Raw genomic sequence first — 22,867 nt, 5'->3', positions numbered from 1 at the left:
GCAGTGGCCATGTATGGCCACTATAGAAGTAAGGCGGCCTTGGAACTGTTTATATTAGTGCAAGTCCCATCCTCTTGCTGTTTAATATGACGACAATTTCTGCATACATCTCAGCCTATTTGTCAGAAGCACTCCCTTGAGATTTGTGGTTGAATATCAAAGCATTTTGTTTGTAACTGGAACAGTAATGCAGCTTAATTAAGTGAGAACATGCCACTCTATCAGGACTTTGGAATGCTTGCACAATTTCACAATGTGTAGTTACTGTGGCAATATATGGCGAAATTGGCACAATTCTACTGTGGCATGGATTAACATTTTTGTGTTGAATTTCTTCTTGTTACAGATGAAATATAGACTGATAATGATGAAGAGATGCTCCTAAACTATGTGCTGAATAGCCCAATGAATGACCATTAAAAAGATGTATATATATCTAAAAATAGTAAGATTTTATTAATATAAAAATGTTAGGATCTAGTTAGAACATACCTATATTGCAAGTGGTTTGGTGAAGGAAATAGTGGTATCAGGCAGGTTGTCAAATATGACTTAGAGTCTCTAAGTCTTTATTACTGAAAAGTCCTTATATTCTTATTATCATTGCAACTGTGCTTGTCATAAGAGGCGACTAACGGGATTGGGTGGTCAGGCTTGCTGACTTGGTTGACACATGTCATCGGTTCCCAGTTGCGCAGATCGATGCTCAAGTTGTTGATCACTGGATTGTCTGGTCCAGACTCGATTACTTACAGACCACCACAATATGGCTGGAATACTGCTAAGTGCTGCGTAAAACTAAACTCACTCACTCATTCACTTACTCACTTACTTATTATCATTGTAAGTCAGTTAGTAAGAAGTAGAGCCCTGAATATTAGAAGCCAAATTCTAATTTTCTCAATGAAACAGTGGAATGTGTGTTTGTTGTTGGTCCATGCATGTATGGTGTTTTGTGTGTTTGTTGTCTGTCCATGCATGTATGGTGTTTTGTGTGCTTGTTGTCTGTCCATGCATGTATGGTGTTTTGTGTGTTTGTTGTTGGTCCATGCATGTATGGTGTTTTGTGTGTTTGTTGTCTGTCCATGCATGTATGGTGTTTTTAGTTTCTTGTACATGCAACTGTGTTCCTTTGGATCTGTGACATTGTTACTTGATCTGTATGGATATCCTTGCCTCATTATTTTGAATTACCATCTAATTTGAGTTAAAAGTAGATTTCAGATAATGGGATCCAGTTGTGGATATAGGCTGTTCAGGGAGTATAATCCTTTCTACTTATAGTATGTATGTCTCCAAATGAAAGTGATGACTATCAAAATAATTTAAAACTGTGGAATAGTCTGGTAATTGTTTGTCCCAAGATAGAAACTAATACCAGGTGCTAAACAATATATACTGTTTTTTTTCTAAACCCACCACTGGAAAAAGTGATTATACGCCCGCTATGTCAAGTAACAGGGGTACATAGCCTTCATTCTGTCTGTCCTTCTGTTTGTCCATCCTCCCATCCATCTATCTTCCGCCCGAAACTTTGTCTCTGAAAGGTTACATGCTAGGTTCACCAAACTTCACACACATGTTAATCATTACCCATAGGTGTGCCTTTTGCTACTTTGAAGTTTTATTAGAAGTTTTTATTTTTCTGTTTCCATGGAAACATGACTTAGAGCCAAATGTGTTTGATGCTTTTGTTCAGAACTCATCTCTTAAAGTTTACATGCTAGGTTCACCAAACTTCACACACATTTTAATCATTACCCATTGATGTACCTTTTGCTATTTGACATTTTACAGAATTTTGATTTTTGCTGTGTCCATGGAAACACAACTTGGTTCCAGATGTGTTGGATGGTTTAGTCCGGGGCATATCTCTTAAAATCTACATGCTAGGTTCACCAGACATCACACACATTGTAATCATTACCCACTGATGTGCCATTTGCTATTTTAATTTTTTATTTTTTTTCAGAATTTGTTTTGTTGTTGTTTCCATGAAAATAGGACTTGGTGCAAAATATGTTTGATGTTTACCTGGCCACAGCATATCACCAAAACTATACATGCTGGGTCCGCCAAACTTAATACACAAGTTGATCATGACCCAGAGATATGCCATGTGCTATTTATTTGTAAAATGTGATTATTAAAAGTGTGATGTTACCTTTTCACTTTTCATGGTCTTTGTTGTGTGTCATATGTACCAATATGTGGTTTATTGTCTGTATCTAGATGAGTTGTTTTCTTGATGTTATCAACATGTGATTCATTTCCTGTATCTACGTGGGTTGTTTTCTTCATGTCATAAGTACAAACATAGTTCAGATTGATTGTAAGTAGTTAATTTCTTCATTTCAAATATGAAAAGAAAGGTACACATGGCAAAACTATTTTCTGTCATATATATAAAGTTTAGTAGAGTCAAGGAGAAAGTTTTGTGAGCTGCTGATCCTTGACACATTATTATATATCAATATCAGCCATTTCCATGTCCCAAAATGGGAAGTGGGGGTATGTGAGTTGTGCTCAATTCTACAATTGTTTTAGGTTTTAGATATAATTGCATTATCCACAAAGTGTGCTATATATTGCATTGTACATGCTAGATGCTATATATAGATGCATAACTGATCATATATGCAACAGTTAATTTCCAAGGAGAGAAACAAAGAGAGTTATACCATTTTATTACTCACCCGTTGAAGATATCACTGCAAAATCGCAAAATGAACATGTTTCAAAAACTTTTACGTAATACCAGATGAAATTATCTGATAGAGGCACATATAGCCTTGGAAATAGATCATATTAAAAACCAAATCATGCCCTCAGGATATGGAACAATCTACTTGACAAAACCATGCTTGCTCATAAATAGAATCTCAATAATTAATTAATCTGTCTGATATAATTATCCATAATCTAGACTAATAATATGGTTGGTGATTCTGTAAAATTGTCAACCACAGCCTCCGGCTCTGCTGCAGTGACTTAAAGGCTGATAGGTTTATGTCCATGAACCATCTTAGACTGTACTTTCATTATCTCTCTGATAATGCACTTTTTGTTCCCTTGTCCAAAATAAGACAGTATCAGAAAGAGAATGTATATTTATATTCACAGGTACGTGAAAAGCATTTACATGGCATAGCATGTTGAATTCATTGCCAAACACACTTCAGCAGTTTTCTTCATACTTCATGTATATTGTGATTCTTGAAAGGCATTTAGAAGTTGGCGTAGTAATACAGGACAAATTTTTATGGATAGCAACTGCTTGAGTTTGTTTTCATGACATTTCGGGGCTTATAAGGAGTTTATTTTCATGACATTTCGGGGCTTAAATAAGCCCCGAAATGTTGTGAAAATAAACTGAAGAAGATGCTATCCATAAACATTTGTCCTGTATTCATGTGTATTGCTTTGTACATTATGTTCAGCTCTATCATGTACTAACCAGGTGTTGTTACTTAATCACCTGGACAGATATGTATTTACACGAACAACTTCTGCTTGTTAACCAGTCCTTTAGCTTTAGCTTAAAATCCCTTTGAAATATGGCAACTTAGGAAAAATACTAGGCAGTTCTTGGAACACTTACAATATCTACAAACTCTGTCAGAAGAGATACTTTCTTGTGCTGAAATTGTATTGGTGGACATATGAAACTGACAAAATTTGCTGTTATTTCAAGAATTGCAAAATTTCTGTTGAAGTAACAGTGGTTGTGATTGTAATTCCCTTTTCAGAAAATGTTCCTGCAGAAGTTAACTAAGAGTAATCCTTTCATTCAGGACAGATATCAAAGTTGCCCATGTCAAATGCACCTCAGCCAATCCGCTAAGATAAAGATTAAATGGACAAAAGTGAAATACATTTATCCTGCATTGCTGCAATATAATTACAAGGGAACTTGAAATTTATTGAAATCTTGCCAGGCAGAAGACATACATCATGATCGATTTTCTCAGTCAGTGTGAAAGTCACATTTAGCATGAAAATGCTGCAGACAAGTGAGTGATTGATCAGGCTGAGTAGTTCTCTTGTTAAGGACTTGGTTAATGCACTCCAACCAGCAATTAGACAACTAAGATGGTTGCTATGTTGTCTTTCTACCTCCCAAATTTAGGAGTTTGGTAAATTCTCTACCTTCACAATAAAGAACTCTATGATTTGACACTGTAGTAGTAAATGAGCCTTATGGGAAATCAGTTGCCTGTCCAGGCTAATAACTGGAAAAGTGAATGCATGGAAACTTTTTCCTGATCACAGGGGAAGTAACCTTCTCATGATTAGTGCATCATTAATGTCAGCATTCCAGCAGTAGGAAAAAAGGGTCTGTTGAGTATTGCTTTGTAGTAATGTGAAGTTAATGTCTTGTAATATTATTTCATGAATATTAATAAGAAGATTTGATATTTTTATTATTAAATAACAAACCGATAATAACAAAATGCGATTAAAATGCGATTATGTATATTAGTCATAATACGCAAGTGGCAGTGTTTTGCTGCTCCATGATACGATCATTCCAGCGATCACTATTCTTTGCACGATATATATTAGCTCGATGTTTATGTTGTTTTCACCAACAATATCCATGACACAGTCATGCATTATGATGTATCAGTTTTGTCCTGGTGATACCAGCCCAACCATACATTACTCAACAAGAGCTGCAGCCTTAAGTTATTAATCTTTATGTTGCAGGATTGCTTGACTTGGCCAATGCATACTGTGAACCGATTTTGAAGAATTACTGTGAGCAAATAATCAAACAAGGCATCACAGTGAAAGACGTTGCCATGTTGTATGCAGCTGCCATCAAATTTGAAGCCAAGGTTTGTGGACGTTGAAGAATGATTGATATTTAGCCTGCCTTGACATGGTCAGTGTGAGTGATGTCATAATGTTTTTGTTTTCATTATGTTTTTACATAAAAACTCATCATCCCCAATTCTCCTGGCTGGACACATGCCTAATTTGTACTATTTTTTTGTCTGAGGCTGTGAAGAGGCAGTGTTGTTTAATTATGAACCTGACAACTTTTAATGCTTTCTTGAATTATTAGACAACATGTTCTACTATGTTTGGAGGGTGTTAACCTTCTAACAGTTCAGCAAGGTGTTTCTTTGTTAAAAAGACAAGATGATTGCCAAGGCAAGAAAGGTCATTTGATGTGAGATGCTTCATACTTAATGATGTCTTTACAAAAGTTTATGCATCTTCTTCAGTCATATAATGTTGTATGCATAACATGTTTGGTCAGTTTGTACTCACGTTATCATGTTTTTTGAAATCCTACGTGTGAGATGATAATTAATGTGTTTGCCATGCATTGAACATTATGTGATTACCATGAGATGTCCCCTGAGTCCCTTTGTTCTTGACAGTTGACAGTACCATAGTGTACCGTCTGCATCCCAATGTCAGCAATCACATTCTCACAGTTGTTTCATTATATTACCATTATGTACACATTGAAAACTTTACGTAATTAAACCTTTATCTTGTAACACAATATTGTGTGCATAAGTATTTCTGTTTAAAACAGCAAGTAACAGACACCTCAGCTGGGCATTCATTTAGTCTTCTGGAATAGTAACACTGAGCTTCCTGTAAACAGACTCAGGGAATTTCATTTAAAAATATTTTAATAGACATTTTGTATGTGTATGTGAGGGATTATTGTACTGTTCTCTGTAGGAGGTGACTGTGGTGAATATGCTTGCCCTGTTCACTTAGATACAGGCTAGAAGTACTTCAAACCATGTAATGGTTGTTATTTGGTTGCATTAGAGCTGCAGGGGTTACCTTTCTGAGGTTAAAAAAAGAGCATCTTGAGAAGGAGGGGCATAAAGTTATTAAGTTTGAAGAATTTTATGATTGTATTTGGATAAAGACTTATGACATTACCACATCAAATGCTTGTACACTTGTAAACAACAGGAATAAAATTATGAGAAATGGCCTGGCTGCAGAGCACACCAAGGTTGGCTGACAGTAAATGTAAATGTATAAGACAGTGATCAGGAGAAGTGGCCTGGCTGCAGAGCACACCAAGGTTGGCTGACAGTAAATGTAAATCTATGATACAGTGATCAGGAGAAGTGTCCTGGCTGCAGAGCACGCTGAGGTTGACTGACAGTAAATGTAAATGTATAAGACAGTGATCAGGAGAAGTGTACTGGCTACAGAGCATGCTAAGATTGACTGACAGTAAATGTAAATGTATAAGACAGTGATCAGGTGAAGTGGCCTGGCTGCAGAGCACGCCGAGGTTGGCTGACAGTAAATATAAATGTATATACAGTCGTCCCTCGTAATAACTAGCTTCGCGATACCATGGATTCGGTTAAACCGCAGGGTAGTCCGTGGCTCCCAAAAAGTTCATGTCACTTCCGTGCTGCGTAATGAGAGCAAAGCAATGACTAAATAATATACATCTCCGCGTGTTCTCCATATCTAATTGGGGTTGTCATTTGATCTTTTATTGTTAAATGAACATCTACCACATGTTGCTGTTGCTGGATTATCTGTAGTTTGAGTAAATTAATGAGATCAGCCCTTTGAAATGTCAAAACTAATTCGACCATAAAACATGCCATGTGTTGTCATTGGAGTAACAACATGGCGGATGCGTTCTCAGTGTCAATCGGAGTGTAATCCGGACAATAACCAAAAAAAAATAGAGGTACATGTGTTTGAAAAAGACAACATGTTCTCAATACAGATAACCAGAAACAAAGCACGCTGTAACACTTTTAAATTACATCCTCACATTCAAAGTAGGAGATGTGAGTGCTGAAATCATCTTCTAAATAAAAGTTCAGATCACAGTTGTTCTGTACCATATGTGAATTTCACCATGGCATCTATGAAGAACAAACGTCAAGCTTACACAGTTGCAGAGAAATAGGCCCTCTCAAGAGAGTTAGGAATAGAGAGTCCCAGGCCAGTGTCAATCGCAGCTCTGGTGTCCCGGCAGGCACCCTCAGAGGCTGGTTAAAAGATGAGGAAAAGTTGAAGGGATTCATGATGGATACGGAAGATGTCGGTGGCCTCAACTTAAAGAAGGCTAAGACTGCATATAACACGACGCTGGACAAAGCTGTCTTTTCATGGTTTTACTCAGTCCAGACATGATGGAATGCCAATCTCAGGAGAGATTATGAAAATACAAGCTTAGAAGTTTTCAATGCAGATTCATGGATCCGAAGATTCTTTCAAGGCTAGCTCTGGATGGTTATTGTGCTTTCAACACCGTCATGGAATTATGTCGTTTGTGGTGACTGGTGACTGCAGACCAGGAAGCAGCTAGCAGTTATCCCACTGAACTGCGGCAGCTGATCAAGTCAGAGGGCCTCGAACCAGTTCAAATTTATAACTGTGTTGAACTGGGCTATACTACATGATGTTGCCAGACAGTGGCAGAGGATAAGCGCCCAGTTGGATTCAAGAAGGCAAAGCAAAGCGTGACAGTTTTGCTGACATGTAAGAAGACAGGAAATCATAAACTGAAGCCCCTGATTATTGGCACGTTGCAGAATCCACGCTGTCTCCATCATATCAACCGATCAACATTACCTGTTGTATACACCGCTTTTAAGAATGGCTGGATGATAGCAGCTATCTTTGAAGAATGTTTTTTCCATAAGTTTATGCCTGCCATCAGGGAGTGTCTAAGATTGCAACCTCTAGAAGAAAAAGCAATACTGCTGCTTGACAACTGTCCCGCCCAACCACCTACTGCTAGGCACATATTAGATGATCCTGCGCACTAAACGCATTTGTGACAAGAGAGGCGGTACAACGAATTGGGCGAGTACACTTGGCTGCTACAGGTAGCTTGACGATTTTGCACGTGCAATACATGCTAACCGTGACATGAAATCAACACCGCATATTCCTTCAGATGATAAGACTGCAATTTCAGGCATAAGATACTGATATTCCACCCTAACCTTTAGTTAAGACGAAGACAAATAGATGATTGGGGCATTGACAAGCATTTTAGATATTCAACAATTTTGTTAAAAAAACCCAGGAAAATGTCATTTGCTTCGTGATATGGATCAGTGGTCCTGAACATATTTGCTCAGTATATTGTGTTGATTCAATTCGTTGGGATTGTACCTGTTCCCAAATTGAGTGTGCTATAACAATTCATGCGTGAAACGCACGGGGAGAATGAACTTCTCGATATTTATCAGAAAACCTGTCTCCCTCTTGTTTCAAGTGGATCATTCTGTGGGGCGTTCCCAAGTATGCAAATTGGGGTCATTTGTCAGGTTGTGGATCATCTTATATGTGTTTACCAGCACGACCACGCTGACATCGCATGACGGGAAGATTAGAGCTGTGCTACTTCCAAAGAACACCACCCCTCTCGTCCAACCAGTGGACCAAGGTATAATCCAGGTGTACAAGTCACATTATAGAAGAGGACTTATAAAACGCGGTAGCTCTCTCCCACATCCGTTGGCAAAGTGTATCACAACAGACGATTGAGAAATGCTGGAATAAGGGACTAGGTGAAGCATTCGCGGTCACTGATGAAGACGACGTCCTCAAATTTAAACCAGAAGATGTAACAGATGCACTCACCAAATATCAGGAGTATGCGAAAAAATTACGCCCTCATCACCAGTCCCATAACGGTGGAAATGTACAACGCAATAGATGATGATCTTCTTGTGTTTGGAAGCCAGGGGGACAAAGAACTGATTGAGGATGCCATGATGTCAGAAAAAACCGAAGTGGAAGATTATACCGATGGTATCAAAGCAGAGAATGAATGTGTCTTTACACCAGTGTTGGAGGTTTTAGAATGTGCAAAAGTTGTTTTCAGACATATGGAACGCTTGGCAGACTTTTCTGAAATTTCTGTTATGCAGATGCGGAACATTGTGGAGAAACTGACAAGACAGTCACAAAATGTGAAACGGCAGAAAAGCTTACGGGAATTTTTCAAGGCTGTTTGATTGCATCTGTATTTAGACAATGTGAGGTGACCCGTGCAAAATGTCAAACTGTTAATTGAGCTCTTGACCATTTAACAATGCAGGACTATGAACCTGTAAATACATGTAAATATATAAAAGTACACATACTTTGATCAATATTCGTATTTTTATCATGCCATCATATAAACGTAGTGTTCGTTTAAGTTCCCTTCGTGTTTTCTCTTCAATTTTGTCACACCGTGGACATTCTCCGGATTTTAAAGCGATTATCCAATCACTGCCTTTCTTTATGTACACAAAATGATACAATATATTTGATTGGCTAAACTGCTTGCATGCCACCCTGCCTCTCCATGTGCTCGAGAAGGTGAGTTGACATCTGAAAAGAATGAAGTCATTGCTCACTTCTAACTCCCATACATTTTAATGTCTGAATGATTAGTAACAATCATGTATACTGTTACATTATGGAAGAAAGTCTGCCACGAACTCTCTATAGAGAAATGCGAAATTTCCCTTTATTTGGAATAAAAATGACAGCGCCAGGTAAAACTACTGACCATATCATACCATATTAGCAGATTTGCATATTAAAGATCGGTCTTACCAAAAGAAAACACAGAAACACTTTGGTACAGATTTATTTTCTCCATCACACACTTGTTTCATAACCATTCACAGAAACACATACTGTACGTTTTGTGTACACACACGTACAGCATGTACCAAATGCAATGTATATATACGCTCTTGTTGCTGGGTCTTTCACTCGACGTATATTCCTTGTGTGCAGTAATGCAGGGGGTTGTCCATGGACGCCGAGACCCGTGTTATTGCGAGGGACGAGTGTATAGGTTACCTCGCGAGTGCATTTTGGGATGGTTAATATCCTGCATTGGGAATAACCATGTGAGTGAGCCTTGGCGAACTAAATACATAGTGTTTATTCCTAATGCAGGATACTAACCATCCCAAAACACACTCGCGTGATAACCTATTTATCATACAATGTCATTCTTACTTTAATATTTAAGAAAATGTGAGTTTCATTAGCCACAGATCATGAAACTAAACTTCCTGAGATGTGCCCGCATATCTATACTTCCTGAGATGTGCCCGCATATCTATGACGTCATAAACATGTGCATTGTAATACGTGAGGTAACAAGCTCGGGGACGCAGTTTTCTACTGATCACTCATTTGACTGCATTACCTCATGTAGTACCCAGTCAGCTTTTATGTTAAAGAGTGTTTTGTTGTCAACAAATATTAACTTATTTTAGAAAATGACAAAAAAACACATGTGGAATTTGTTAAACTTTTAAACAACTAATATAATGTTCATCCCCTCGAAACAATTCCCCCTCATGAACTCTCCACTCTCATCTGTAAATTTCTCATCTGTGTCATGAAAAAGAGTGGATCAGAGCCCGAACCACTAACTCTAAGACTTAAATTAGAGAGGTCATATCTATCATTACGAGACAACAATTTTCTCTCATCAAGGCAGTCACTGTATCGTAACCACAGCCATCAATCTGGACACGATCGCCAATACATGGGCGTTATGCCATGTTTGTTTACAGTGTGAAACTAGTATATTACCCTAACGGATACCGCAAAATATCCGTTGGCTTTATCCTGCGGAGAACACTACCCACTGTATGATACAATACAGTGATCAGGTGAAGTGGCCTGGCTGCAGAGCACACTAAGGTTGGCTGACAGTAAATGTATAATACAATGTTGATGAAGATTGACCATGGAGATTTCTGTTTTTAGTGTCTTTAAGTGATCAAGACAAGTACATGTCATAGCTACAGAATTAGCCTTAATAATTTGCAGTTTTTTGGGTAATAGTTGTCCTGAATCAAGCCCAACAACAAAAGGCCTAATCTGAAGACCTGAAATCCCCATGCATTGTGCATTGACTGTCAGCCATCCAGAACCAGCTGTGCATCTATGTCACTCATAACTTACAGTTGTGTATATTTATGACATGCCCTATGTAAAGTGTCAATATAGACCTGGTGGAGATGGAACAGGAAGGATGTCATACCTTTGGTAAGGCCAAGTGTGTGAGGACACCACAAAACCATTACTGCCTCGAACTGTTGACTGAACTGTTGACCATAGAGATTCCCGTACATGATCTACCTGTGGAAAGCTAACTTGGTTATACCAAAGGCATCCTGACTTAATGTTCTCCCATCCACACAAGAGCCATACAGCGACCCTATTCCGATAATCATATGCAGATAATCATTGTCAGCATTTCCTATTTCCAGCGCCAATGCTACCGGCCATCTTTAGTATAATGAGGATAACTGTCAACTGTGCAGGGAGTTTACAACAGGCATGCTTCCCTCTAGCTGTGCTTGCAGTTATGAAATAGAAGTAGAGGATTAATAAGGATTATAAAACAATACTAATTATTGTTTATAGTTCTAAGAATACTACCTGTTTTACTACATGTTTCAAATCATCTGTCTGTAGATGTAGGAAAGAAGTGAGGATTTTCAACCCCAGGAACAGTAAGTTAGTTTGGATTTGTGCTGCTTTTAAATAGGATGAAAAAACTTTATCACCTGAATGGGAATTAGCTGTACATCATCACTGAACACACATATGAATATGGGATAAATAAAATGAATAAAACAGTACTTCTCACTGGTAAAAGTACTGTAATTTAAATTATTGAACACTGATTAAAAATATGCACTTAAAACAGTTACAATTATTCTATTGGTCTCTGATTTAAAGTTTGAAATTAGGAAATATCTGAAAGGTGGTAAAAGCTAATATTCTGTGTTTGACATGTTTGAGAAGTTATGTAAACTTCTATTTGCTAAAGTTAAAATTCTTTCCTCATACATCTACGCCAAAGGGTTGAAATTTGCAATTTTGTTGCTTAATTTGGCACGTTTGTTAAGTTTGAATAAAAAAACAATAAAACAGTGAAACGATAGTTTTGTCAACATAAAAAGAAGAAAGTTTCCACAAGATACATTGTCAACCTTTATGTATAAAGCATCTGTGTTATTTTTCCAGTTTACCAATCACTGCATCAAGATATTTGTAGTTCTTCACAATTTCAGCACCTGAGCCATGGACAGTGACTGATAAATCACAGGCTTGCGTGTTCTGAATTATTGGAATGGACTTCACACATTCTAACCATATTGGGAGTTGAACCTGGGTCTTTGGCATGATGACCAAACACTTTAACTACTAGGCTTGGAAGAGATGTAAGATAATAGTACTGCTGCAGATACAACTAGCTATGTATTGTGACAGAGGAAAGTATCTCTTGAAGCTGAAGATTTGGGAATACTGGGATTGCAGTCAAAGTGCAGGATTTATGGCAGTGATGTAATTCATGCATTTGTCTTAAAAGGTTTAAGATTGATGGATATTGTTGGATATTTCTTTTGGGTCTGGTTAATGCTAGGCATTGCTGCCTCTTGTTTGTACACATGCTGCTTAACACAAGAAAGTTGGCAGTCTTGCATCTTGTACATTATGCTGATTGATATAATCTGAGATATTTAATAAAAATGAAACTAATGGTGAACCAGTTGCCATATCATACCAGTTCACTTTGTTTATGAGTTATGGTGGTGTTCACGAGATTTTACGTGCCAAAACACACCAGTTGCATTTCCTGGTGTGACGTATTGAGAAACCACACCTTGCTTTGAGAAGCAGCATGTGCGTCTCGTGGGGAAGCCGTCGACGAGGGGACACGTGACTGCCCGCGGGGTTCAGTTAGATAGCAGAGCTTGTCAGTGTAACATCTTTTTGAGACAGTTAAAGTTTGAAACTAACATGACATTTTGACTTTTCCTCATTACCAGAGGTAGCAGAGCATGGTTATTTCATTAGTCTGTTCGTATCTTTGATAGTGTATTAGATAGTTAGACAGTGCAAGGTAAGTGGAAATGCGAGATTGTGTCTGGTAGCATTTCAAACAGTATGGCTGGGAAAACAAGTGATAGTTTAATAGGGACTGAGGTCGATGAACAGAAGTCATGTTGTAGACAAAGAATGGTCTTTGATAGAGCACATTTTGACATTGAAGCAACAGAAAGCAAATGCTAAGTCCGCATTTACAAAAGCTAAGAATAAGCTACATAATTTGATAGCGACTGAGGATTTACCCTCTCGAAGGACTGTTCATGAAAGCATAGACAAAATAAATTCTCTTCAGAACAAGGCCATAGATGTCATGGTAAAGCTTGCGCGAGCTTATGTTAGAAATAAGCAGGCTGAGAAAGTAAAACAAATTGAAAATGAAATCAGTTGTATTGAAACTGACATTATTGAAACTGAAGTTATACAGACAGCACAAAGGCACCTAGAACAAAGGTCAGATGACACATCGAAGTCTGCTTACACAATTGATAGGTTGTTAAATGACTGGACAAAAGATGATGTCAAAAGTAATGTTTCTGCAGAACCCACCAATGAACCCCAGCCAACCAAAGTGCCGAGACAGCTAATTACTAATTACAAACTAACATGACATTTTGGCTTTTCCTCATTATCAGGTAGCATGATACTGTTAACAAGAAAAGCTGAAAGGTGCCCTGCATCTGTTAAATGTTGTAGTGAAAATATCCTTACAACAACGCATTTGTGTGATGTCAGTCCTGCATTTATGGCAGGACATTTTCTCTCAATTAGCAGTCACTCATGAAATGTAATGTATGTGATGAATAACTGGGTTGACAGATGTTTTAGAAACAGGATGCATTGTGAATGCCACTCGTCATTTTGTTGGATGGTGTTCTCAAGAACCCTTGACTTGAGTGGAGATGCACCAATTAGAGTGGGTTCACTTAATTGTTTTTCACAGGTAATACAGCAGGTTAACATATAGGTTCATTCCAACTGGTTTATGAAATCTGGCACCTTCTCTTGAAAGCTGGACTATTTTCACAGTGAGTTTGTGTAACATCTGAACATTTCTATGTCAAGGCCAGGCTTTCATAACCAAATTCATCAAACTTCAATTGACTGGTCCTGGTCAGTTTTGGTGACCTTGACCTTCATATCAAGGTAACAAGGGGTCTTTAACTTTTAACTTTATCATTGTGTGAGAGATATATCAAGATCCGTGCACTGGATTTTTTGATATTCAACGCCAGCCTTTATCTAGGGTAGGCCCAGGGCCCAGCTGATTTTGGTGACCATCACTCAATTTTCAAGGTCATGCATCTGATTTCAGCAGATTAAGCTTAGCAAGATATCTTGATAACCATTCACTGGATTTTCTTCATATTCAACAAGCTTTATCTAAGGAAGGTGCAGGACCCAGTTGATTTTGGTGACCTTCACATTAGTTTCAAGGTCATGGCAACACTTTAAAGATTTGAGCATATTAAACTTCATGTTAAACTAGTTAGTGAGATATCTCAAGAACGATTCACTGCATTTTTGTCCCGACACGTAAAGCACAAAACAGGATATAATATTAGGCTCTGTCTGTCCATATGAATTCGAACATTTGAAGAACTCCTGGGTAGATTCTTTTCACATTTCATACCTAGGTTCGTTACAGTTATAAGAAAGGTCCCAGTCATCTTTGGTGACCTTGAGCTTCATTTCAAGGTAACGATGGGACTTAAACATTTTACCCTTATTTACGAGATATCTCAAGAACCATTCACAAGCTTTTCTTCATATTCAACACCAAGCTTTATATAGGAAAGGTGCAGGGTCCAATTGATTTTGGTGACCTTCACTGAATTTTCAAGGTCATGGCAACACTTTGAAGATTTCAGCATATTAAACTGCATGTTAAGCTTGTCAGTGAGATATCTCGATAACCATTCTTTGGATTTTCATCATATTCAATACCAAGCTTTATTTAGGACCCAGTCAATTTTGGTGACCTTCATTAAATTTTCAAGGCATGGAAACACTTTGAAGATTTCAGCATGTTAAGCTGTGTGTTAAGCTTGTCAGCGAGATATCTCACGAACCATCAACTGGATTTTCTTCATGTTCAACACCAAGCTTTATCTAGAGAAGGCACAGGGCCTAGTCAATTTTGGTGACCTTCAAGGTCATGGTGACACTTCAGCTTGTTACCTGCATGTTAAGCTTGTCAGCATGACATCTCAAGAACCATTGAGAAAGCGCGAAACGGGATATAGCATTAGGCTTTTCCATAGACTTTCAAGACTTTCCTTGAATATTTTTCAGTAAGCAATTTCTTTATTACTATTAGGCATATTTCATACGCCATGATATTCATGTCAAGATCAAAGTGAGTCTTGAAAATATTTGTGTATTTGAACATCTACAAACTAAGATTTCAAAAGAAGTTTAATGGTCATGTTTTTGTTGACGTATAACATCACTTTTTATGTTTGATTAGATAATTTGCGGGTGGGGTTTAATAACTTTTTAAGCTTGAGTTGATAATTTGTGGGTGGGATTATGTCACATTAGTGACAATGCATGTTATTATTTATTATTTTCAAAGATATTTATATTGCTCCTATATCCACCTCAGCCCAGCTGCTCAAAGGTATGGGGTTCTATCCTCAATCACTGGATGACAATTTGAATGGCTCTTCATCATTTTCAGTCTCCACTCCATTTTGGAGTGAGTTAATATGGCTTTCTCACAGCTGGTGGACTGGGACATGTAGTCATGGTACAAATCAACTGCACATTGCTGAACCCGCAACTAGGTGTTTTTGTATGTATTCATGTGCTCAGCATCTTGTCAGGTACCAAAAGATTCTTGGGTTCTTTAACATAGGGTTGTGTACTAACTGTGTACAAAACCAGAGTGGGAAGTATGGGATTTCTGTGATGACACCCTTTATGTTACTGTTGGTTTCATTTTGTCCTGGTATAACGTTAACATTTCATTAACATTTCCTTGCAATATCAGTGATCTTACACGACAAATCAAAAAAGTAGACACATAGTTCAGTAAATTCAAAGCTGATTGATTTTTAAGCCGTTGTTCTTTTGAATGATTCATTAATCCTCTAAACGACTAATTAACATGGACTTCAGGCAGCTGACAGTCTGATAAAGTCTCTTCAATACTCTCTTATGACTTACGATCAGAGGAGCCAGATTTCACAAGGGTAATCCATACTTGTACAGGCCTTGCTGACACAACCCAGACATTCTACCCTTGATGATCCTGAACTTCTTTTGGTAAGCCATTCATTTTGAAAAACTTGATCCCAGCGCTAGTGATAACCGGCATTGTAATATTCCTTAGTAGACTTCTGGGAATCTGGTTTCAGCGCACAGAACTGTCAACAAATACTGATTACCAGACTAGCTTTTAGGCAATGGACATAATCAATAATGTACTGACTGAATGGCTCTTCAGGTGCTGGTACAGGCTTCAAAGAGGCAGGAGTATTTTACTCATAGTTTTTTCTGACACCAGACATGCATGACAAGTCTGACAAACTATGACACATTCTTACACAGACTAGACCAGAAAAAATATGTTACAATGTTATCAAAGGTTTTGTTTACATTCATTTTGACTCATCTTCTACAGAAACTTCTTTTTGTCCAATATTTCACAAAAACATCATTTGGAAGTAAACACAAACAGGATTCTTGGCAAATAGTCCTACTCAAGGGGGTTGCTGAATTTTGAAATTGTTACTCTGCATCTTGAAATGAAAGATGGAAGCACTACCAGGATGAAATGGCATCATTCTTGTTTGAAGTCTTCTGGGACATCTTGTTTGCCACAGAACAAGAACAAGCACATGGACAGTTCCTCAAATGTAACTACCCATATTAACAGAAAACTCTCCCAAAATTGTCAGGAAGTCCTCCACAGCAGAGACTGAAATGCCCATGTCACCAAAACACAGAACCTTCTGAAATGAAGGCAAGAACCCCTTCCTGACAACAGAAGAACTGCACAAACATACTTCTCAGTATTAATTGTAGCTGGAAATGAGCTGGAAGTTCAAAAAATGTGACTGAACTTTTAGCCATAATTCAGAGACCTGTTTGAATTTAAGTACCTGAATGGCATATCTGAAAGTACCCATATATTCCTGTGAGAACAGCCATATTGTCTAAAATTAACCTCTGAATTTGCGCTCCCGTTTAACTGATGCAAAGCTAGATAAACCCTCATCTCAGAATACACAAGTTGCTTGACATTGCCCAATGAAATCGGCTACATTCACTAATCAAAACCCTTAACTTACACCCAACTTATCTTATCAAACACACACTGCATTTCCTTGGCACACTCCTTGGCCACTCTTGTGGCATGGGCGCACAGAAATCTGAAATGTATTGAACATTTTACTCCCATGGATAGTCCAGGAATCATTATTTTTCTCCAAGACTTTGTGATTTCATGAACATACATGCTTTGGTTTTGTATCCACTGTTTCTAATAAAAGTTAATAATAATAATAATAATAATAGTTTATTTATATTGCGCATGACTCCATGAATATTTCATGTTCTAAGCGCACAGTCCAAGGGTTCACTAACTTGACTCATCACAGAATGCTTGCTTATACAGATGTGTTTTGAGTCAGGATTTAAACAGAGAGAAAGTGTCACAGTCTTTAATGTATTTTGGTAACTGATTCCACTCAGTCACAGCTGCAAATGAAAAGGATCTCTGTCCATAGGAAACTGTTTTGGTAAGTAGGATAGTCAGTAAATTTTTGTACTCTGATCTCAAAGATCAAGCCAGGATATATGGTACAATACAGGCATGGAGATACTCGGGGGCATCCCCCGACAGACACTGGTACACGAAGCACAGGGTCTTACAGCTTATCCTTTGTTGTACTGGAAACCAGTGGAGGGTATGAAGGATTGAGGTTATGTGATCACACTTACTGGAGAAAGACACAATCCTGGCAGCTGTATTTTGTATGCGTTAGGGTTTGTTTATGGCTGACTTTGGAGTGTTGGTGAGCAGTCCATTGCAGTAATCAGTTCTCAAGATCACAAGAGAAAGTGCCAGGGTAGCTGCAGAAACTTCACTTAGAAATTTACGTATATTGCCAATATTGGATGCACTCTGTCTTACTGTCATTCAGTCTCAATCTGTTAACATTCATCCAGTTCTTGATACGGGCACAACATGAGGTGACACACTCAGCGGCAGCTGCTGCTTCTCCTGGTTGTGACTTGAAGACTGTGGACAGCTGGGTGTCATCAGCGTATTGACACCACACAAAATTCCTGATATTTCAAGACGAAGGCGTTAACGTCTTTTATCAGAAGATTCCAAGGTCCATCACAGCATAAATATCATTGCTCCATTTTGTGAACTGCCAAGTTTGCCTCTATTGTTTTGGTGATCAACTCATTATCCTTCAAAGTAAGCTTTTTCACCTCATAAAAATTTGAATGAACCTAACTGATAAAGCTCACAGAGCTTTGGTGCATAATACAGTTGGCAATAGTTTCTTACCATGCTTATTTGGCCATCTGTCACAATATTATTTCCACTTGGAAATGCTCCACTTTGGGTGAAACAGTACAAGTGTAGAGTAACGCTCTGACAAAAAGTATGGTTTAGAAAAATGCGTAAGGTGAACTTTCCAGATCCAGACTACCAGCCACCAAATTGACAGTCCGTTATTACCCATGGATATGGGGAAGCCATTTGGGAGTTGGACCAATTTATACACGGTAGAGTTGCAATTCATTAGTGATTTCCTTACCTATAGACAGATTGATGCAAACCCAAGCATGCAAATCAGAAGGGGTGCCATGCAGTTGTCAATCAAAACCTGTTGACTTCTTTTAGTTGTTTTAGAAGGGTGTGGAAGAAGATATGATGCATTAGTTATCAGGGTTTATTAGTATCCCTGTGCCCAGTGACAGGAGGTCAAGTCTTGGAACTGTTGTGGTTGGGGAGTGAGAAAGGGAGAGTGGAGTGGAAGGGAGAGATGGGATTTTCTTTAGTGTGTAAAATCCTGTCTTTGATTGAAAAAGAGGGAAGAAGGTGACAGGTCTAATTTTACCCAGTCCATACCATGTCCTTGAATACTACTGCTGCTTCAACTATAATGATGTTTGCCATTGTAGTGCCATATTGAGAGTAGACAGACTGATTCATCCACATAGTTTCATTAGTTCTGACTTTGCTGAATGAGTTAAAGTTTATCATCACATCAGCATTATTTCAACCAATGGTGACAAACCAAATTCTAAATCAGAGAGCTATATCAGCTTTCCCTCTGCCAGGACCTGGGTGCTGCTTTGAAATTTGAAAATGTATTAGTGTTGCTAGACGAACATATTTTGTAATTGAATCATTTGTAATAATTACACATCATAATGAAAAAACAGTGACATATGAGAAATGTTGTAGATACTTTTCATTTGGAGCAATTACAAGAAAACAGACCATATTCATATATTGTCTCTGGTGAAAAGAAATGTATGATTTATTGTATTAATATCGAGTGCATTGTAAACTTGGACTCATATGTGATGACATGGGATACTGTGTCCATGCAATATTGTAACTGACCTTGTAAAAAAAGAATTTAACCCCTTAGATGAAGCATTTGCATTTTCATAACATCTGAGAGTGAGTGAGTGAGTGAGTTTTACACCGCACTTAGCAATATTCCAGCTATATGGCGGCAGTCTGTAAATAATCGAGTCTGGACCAGACAATCCATTGATCAACAACAGTATCGATCTGCGCAATTGGGAACCAATGACGTGTCAACCAAGTCAGTGAGCCAGACCACCAGATCCTATTAGTCGCCTCTTACGACAAGCATAGTCGCCTTTTATGGCATAAAATCTGAGAAGTGAAGGTTGCAAGACAATCACATCGCAGGCAATAGGTCTACTTATTTCTCAAATATGTAGAATTTTATATATTCTTTAAGATGGCGTCAATCCAAAAGGGTATTGTGTGGTGATTCTTTCAATTTGACATCTTAAGCTCACCATGACACTTTTCAAACGCATTTTAAAGCAATATCTCATGAACTGTGGTACCCAATGTCTTCAAATTTGGTGACAGCCAACACTGGGGGATTATGCAGACATCAGTTGTTTTGGTGACGTTGACCTAATCTTTAAGGTCACTACAACACTTTGACCACTTTTCAAACCTATGTAAACATGATATCTCATAAGACATTGCACCTAATGGTTTCAGTGTTTTTACAGTCATTTCAGGTACATTGTATGTGAACAAAAAAAGTAGCAAATATGTTGTAAATATTTCGTTCTTCTTTAGCAGTGGTGGACATTGCCATATTAATGGCAAACACTTGCTGTAACTGGCAACCTCAGAGAAAGGCTACATTGTCATGTGATGAGTATGTATCTCAGTCAGTTTCCTTCAAATTATAAATGATATTTGTTTGTTATTCAGAATTTGACACCCTTTTGACAGAACATAAAAAGACTGGTTTTACCACTTGAATAATATCCCAAATAGATAGACAAAAGGATAGTTTTACAGTGTATCTTATTGTGGAAAACATGCTTACTTGTTTGGCATCAATGTCATGTGATAAAATTGTTAGGATATGATTTTTCCTTTTTGATTATCATGTGGTTATTACTTTTTCTATTTAGACAATTTAAAAACTGCTTCTTTTGTAACAAACTATCAGAATAATTTTGTTTAACCAAAGGAGGACATAGTATGGCAGTGTATGAAATAGGAACTGCCTGGCGGCCCACTGCTTGCCAGTTACATGGTGGGCTTACAACTCTATTTTATAGCCAGCCCTGTGGGCCAATCCATTTCCCTTGGGTATATATGTCCATGTCTCTGACTATGGGTCATATTTCGTAAATAGTTTACAGTTGTGGTAGGTAGACGACATCTGTATGTATAGTTTTATTACCACCCTTAGCTGGCACCGCAGTCTCACAGAAGCCAATCAGCTAGGCCTCCGTTATGACCAAGCTTGCCAGTGTCAGCAAAGGTAGTGGTCGCAACTGTGACAGTTAGCTGACAGTACGACTCAGATTTGGGGGAAATCCAGACAAATTTATAGGTCTGACACTTTAAAAAAATATATGCAAGAACAACACCTACCTCTTTCTGAAGTAAGACTGGATGGGTCCAATGCAAACCTAACTTATGGCTTTATGCATTGTTATGTCTAATTTGATACATATGCCGTACAGCAGTAACAGAGAGATGTACAGTCGAACCCCATTGTCTCGAACTCGGTAGAGACGAATTCTCGGATGTGTCGAACTGACATCTCGGTCCCTGCCGATTTCCTTATATTTATCATTATTTTTACCCTGATGTGTCGAACTAGATGTGTCGAATTCCCGGTTGTGTCGAACTCATGTTAGGGTCCCCAAAGGCTCTAACAAGTACAAATTTACCCTTTTGTCTCGAACTGTCAAAGCTGGTTGTTGCAACTGAAAACTTCAGTCGTGCAATCGGAAGTCATCCTCATAAACGTGCTACCTAAAGATCAAAAGTAACGATTAACGGACTTAACAATCAAGTGACATGTTTAACTACGCATCTATACACACATTGTCAGCACACTTACCAAATGAACTTTGCTCAAACAATTAACCATAATTAAGTTGTTACCAGTGACACGTTGATCAGGGACCGACAGGATATCTCTAAACAAACAATGGCGCATGTTGTTGTCATGTGACAGTCTATGTTAGCGGTCATGTGATTTCCTTGAAAATACAAAATGACAAGTGAGGAAAACGGAGTTGGATTATCTAAATTGATGTTTTGTTTTTGGTTTAGTATTTAAGGTGTAGGATCAATTTTTTTTAACCAGTACGGTTAGTAACATGGCAGAGCAATTCAGCGAAGGACCCGATCAGCCCGGGGGATGTGATGCCATGCCCAAACACCAAACAGACTGTAATTTCAGATTTTTTTAAGAGATAAATGCCCCACATGTACACATATGTACATTATTATTTCGTTTGTATGAACTATACAACTTTTATACCAACTGAAAATGAATTAGTGCTGTCAACTAAATGGAATCGCTTGTGAGTTTGTTAAATTATTCTTGTTCTTATCTTTTTGTATGCATATTTGCATATTTGCCATGACGAATAAAGTGATTGAATTGATTTACATTTGTATATGTTGTAATTTAAAGATCAATACTGCCATAAACGTTTATTGCAAAGATATATTGTTCGTATGTGTATCCTACTGCAAAATAACGATGTGTTAAGCACCGGGGCCGTGTTGGTTCTTGGTGTTTTCAGTACTGGCGGATGTGTCGAACACTCGGATGAGTCGAACTTTCCCCTTGGACCTGACGAGTTCGACACAACGGGGTTTGACTGTATTGCTTTACACATCGGTGTGATCATATTTCTAGCTCTTCATGTGTACCACTTTAAATTGTTTTTCATGTTTTCTCACTGAAGACATAGGAAAAGACCATGTTTCTTTACAAACATGAGAACAGTTAGTCCAAATGATAATCATCCCATCTCCCAGTCATAAAAGTGGTCTTCATTGGTATCACCAAACATCTGCAATCAGAACTGAAAGCCTTAGTAAACAAAAAACATTTGGTCATCTTCATTAAAGTCTGTTTTATGTGAAGTCAACAACTTCCTGTCATCACAGACTGACAGCAGAGAAGAGGAATGGATGAGTGTTTCTGTCAGCACTGGTCTCCAAAAATAATTTATTTATTATGAAGAATTTATTTTACACTGAGCTAAACTTTTCATTCCCATTCAATAGAGATACCTCATCTTCATCAAAATGTGTTTCGTATCCATATCTATGTTTTTTATAGAAGTTGAATTTATATCTTTACTAAGTGAATCTTGATGGATTGAAGGTGCCAAACTCCTTCCTCTTTGTTTTGCCTTTGTTGAGTGAATTCTGACATTCTTTTGAAATTAATTCTTCATGTGTGAATGATTAAAA

At 37.9% G+C, this 22,867-nt stretch overlaps 2 protein-coding genes across 4 annotated transcripts in view; both read left to right on the top strand.

Annotated features, from left to right (window-relative positions):
• LOC137281531 (RCC1 and BTB domain-containing protein 1-like) overlaps positions 1 to 22,867 on the top strand; it is a 102,532-nt gene that overhangs the window by 68,813 nt on the left and 10,852 nt on the right. For all 3 annotated transcript variants that reach the window (XM_067812814.1, XM_067812815.1, XM_067812816.1), the window contains exon 14: positions 4,711 to 4,841. In XM_067812814.1, the coding sequence (XP_067668915.1) occupies positions 4,711 to 4,841 (131 nt within the window). The remainder of the gene's footprint in view (positions 1 to 4,710; positions 4,842 to 22,867) is intronic.
• LOC137282072 (tigger transposable element-derived protein 5-like) lies at positions 5,967 to 7,784 on the top strand. The gene is given in 4 exon segments (XM_067813814.1): positions 5,967 to 5,992; positions 6,906 to 7,125; positions 7,127 to 7,299; positions 7,301 to 7,784. Coding segments are annotated over 4 exon segments (903 nt in total).

The sequence above is a fragment of the Haliotis asinina genome, chromosome 4 (genome assembly GCF_037392515.1).
Source record: "Haliotis asinina isolate JCU_RB_2024 chromosome 4, JCU_Hal_asi_v2, whole genome shotgun sequence".
Taxonomy (NCBI): domain Eukaryota; kingdom Metazoa; phylum Mollusca; class Gastropoda; order Lepetellida; family Haliotidae; genus Haliotis; species Haliotis asinina.
This window is presented reverse-complemented; position numbering and strand designations above follow the sequence as displayed.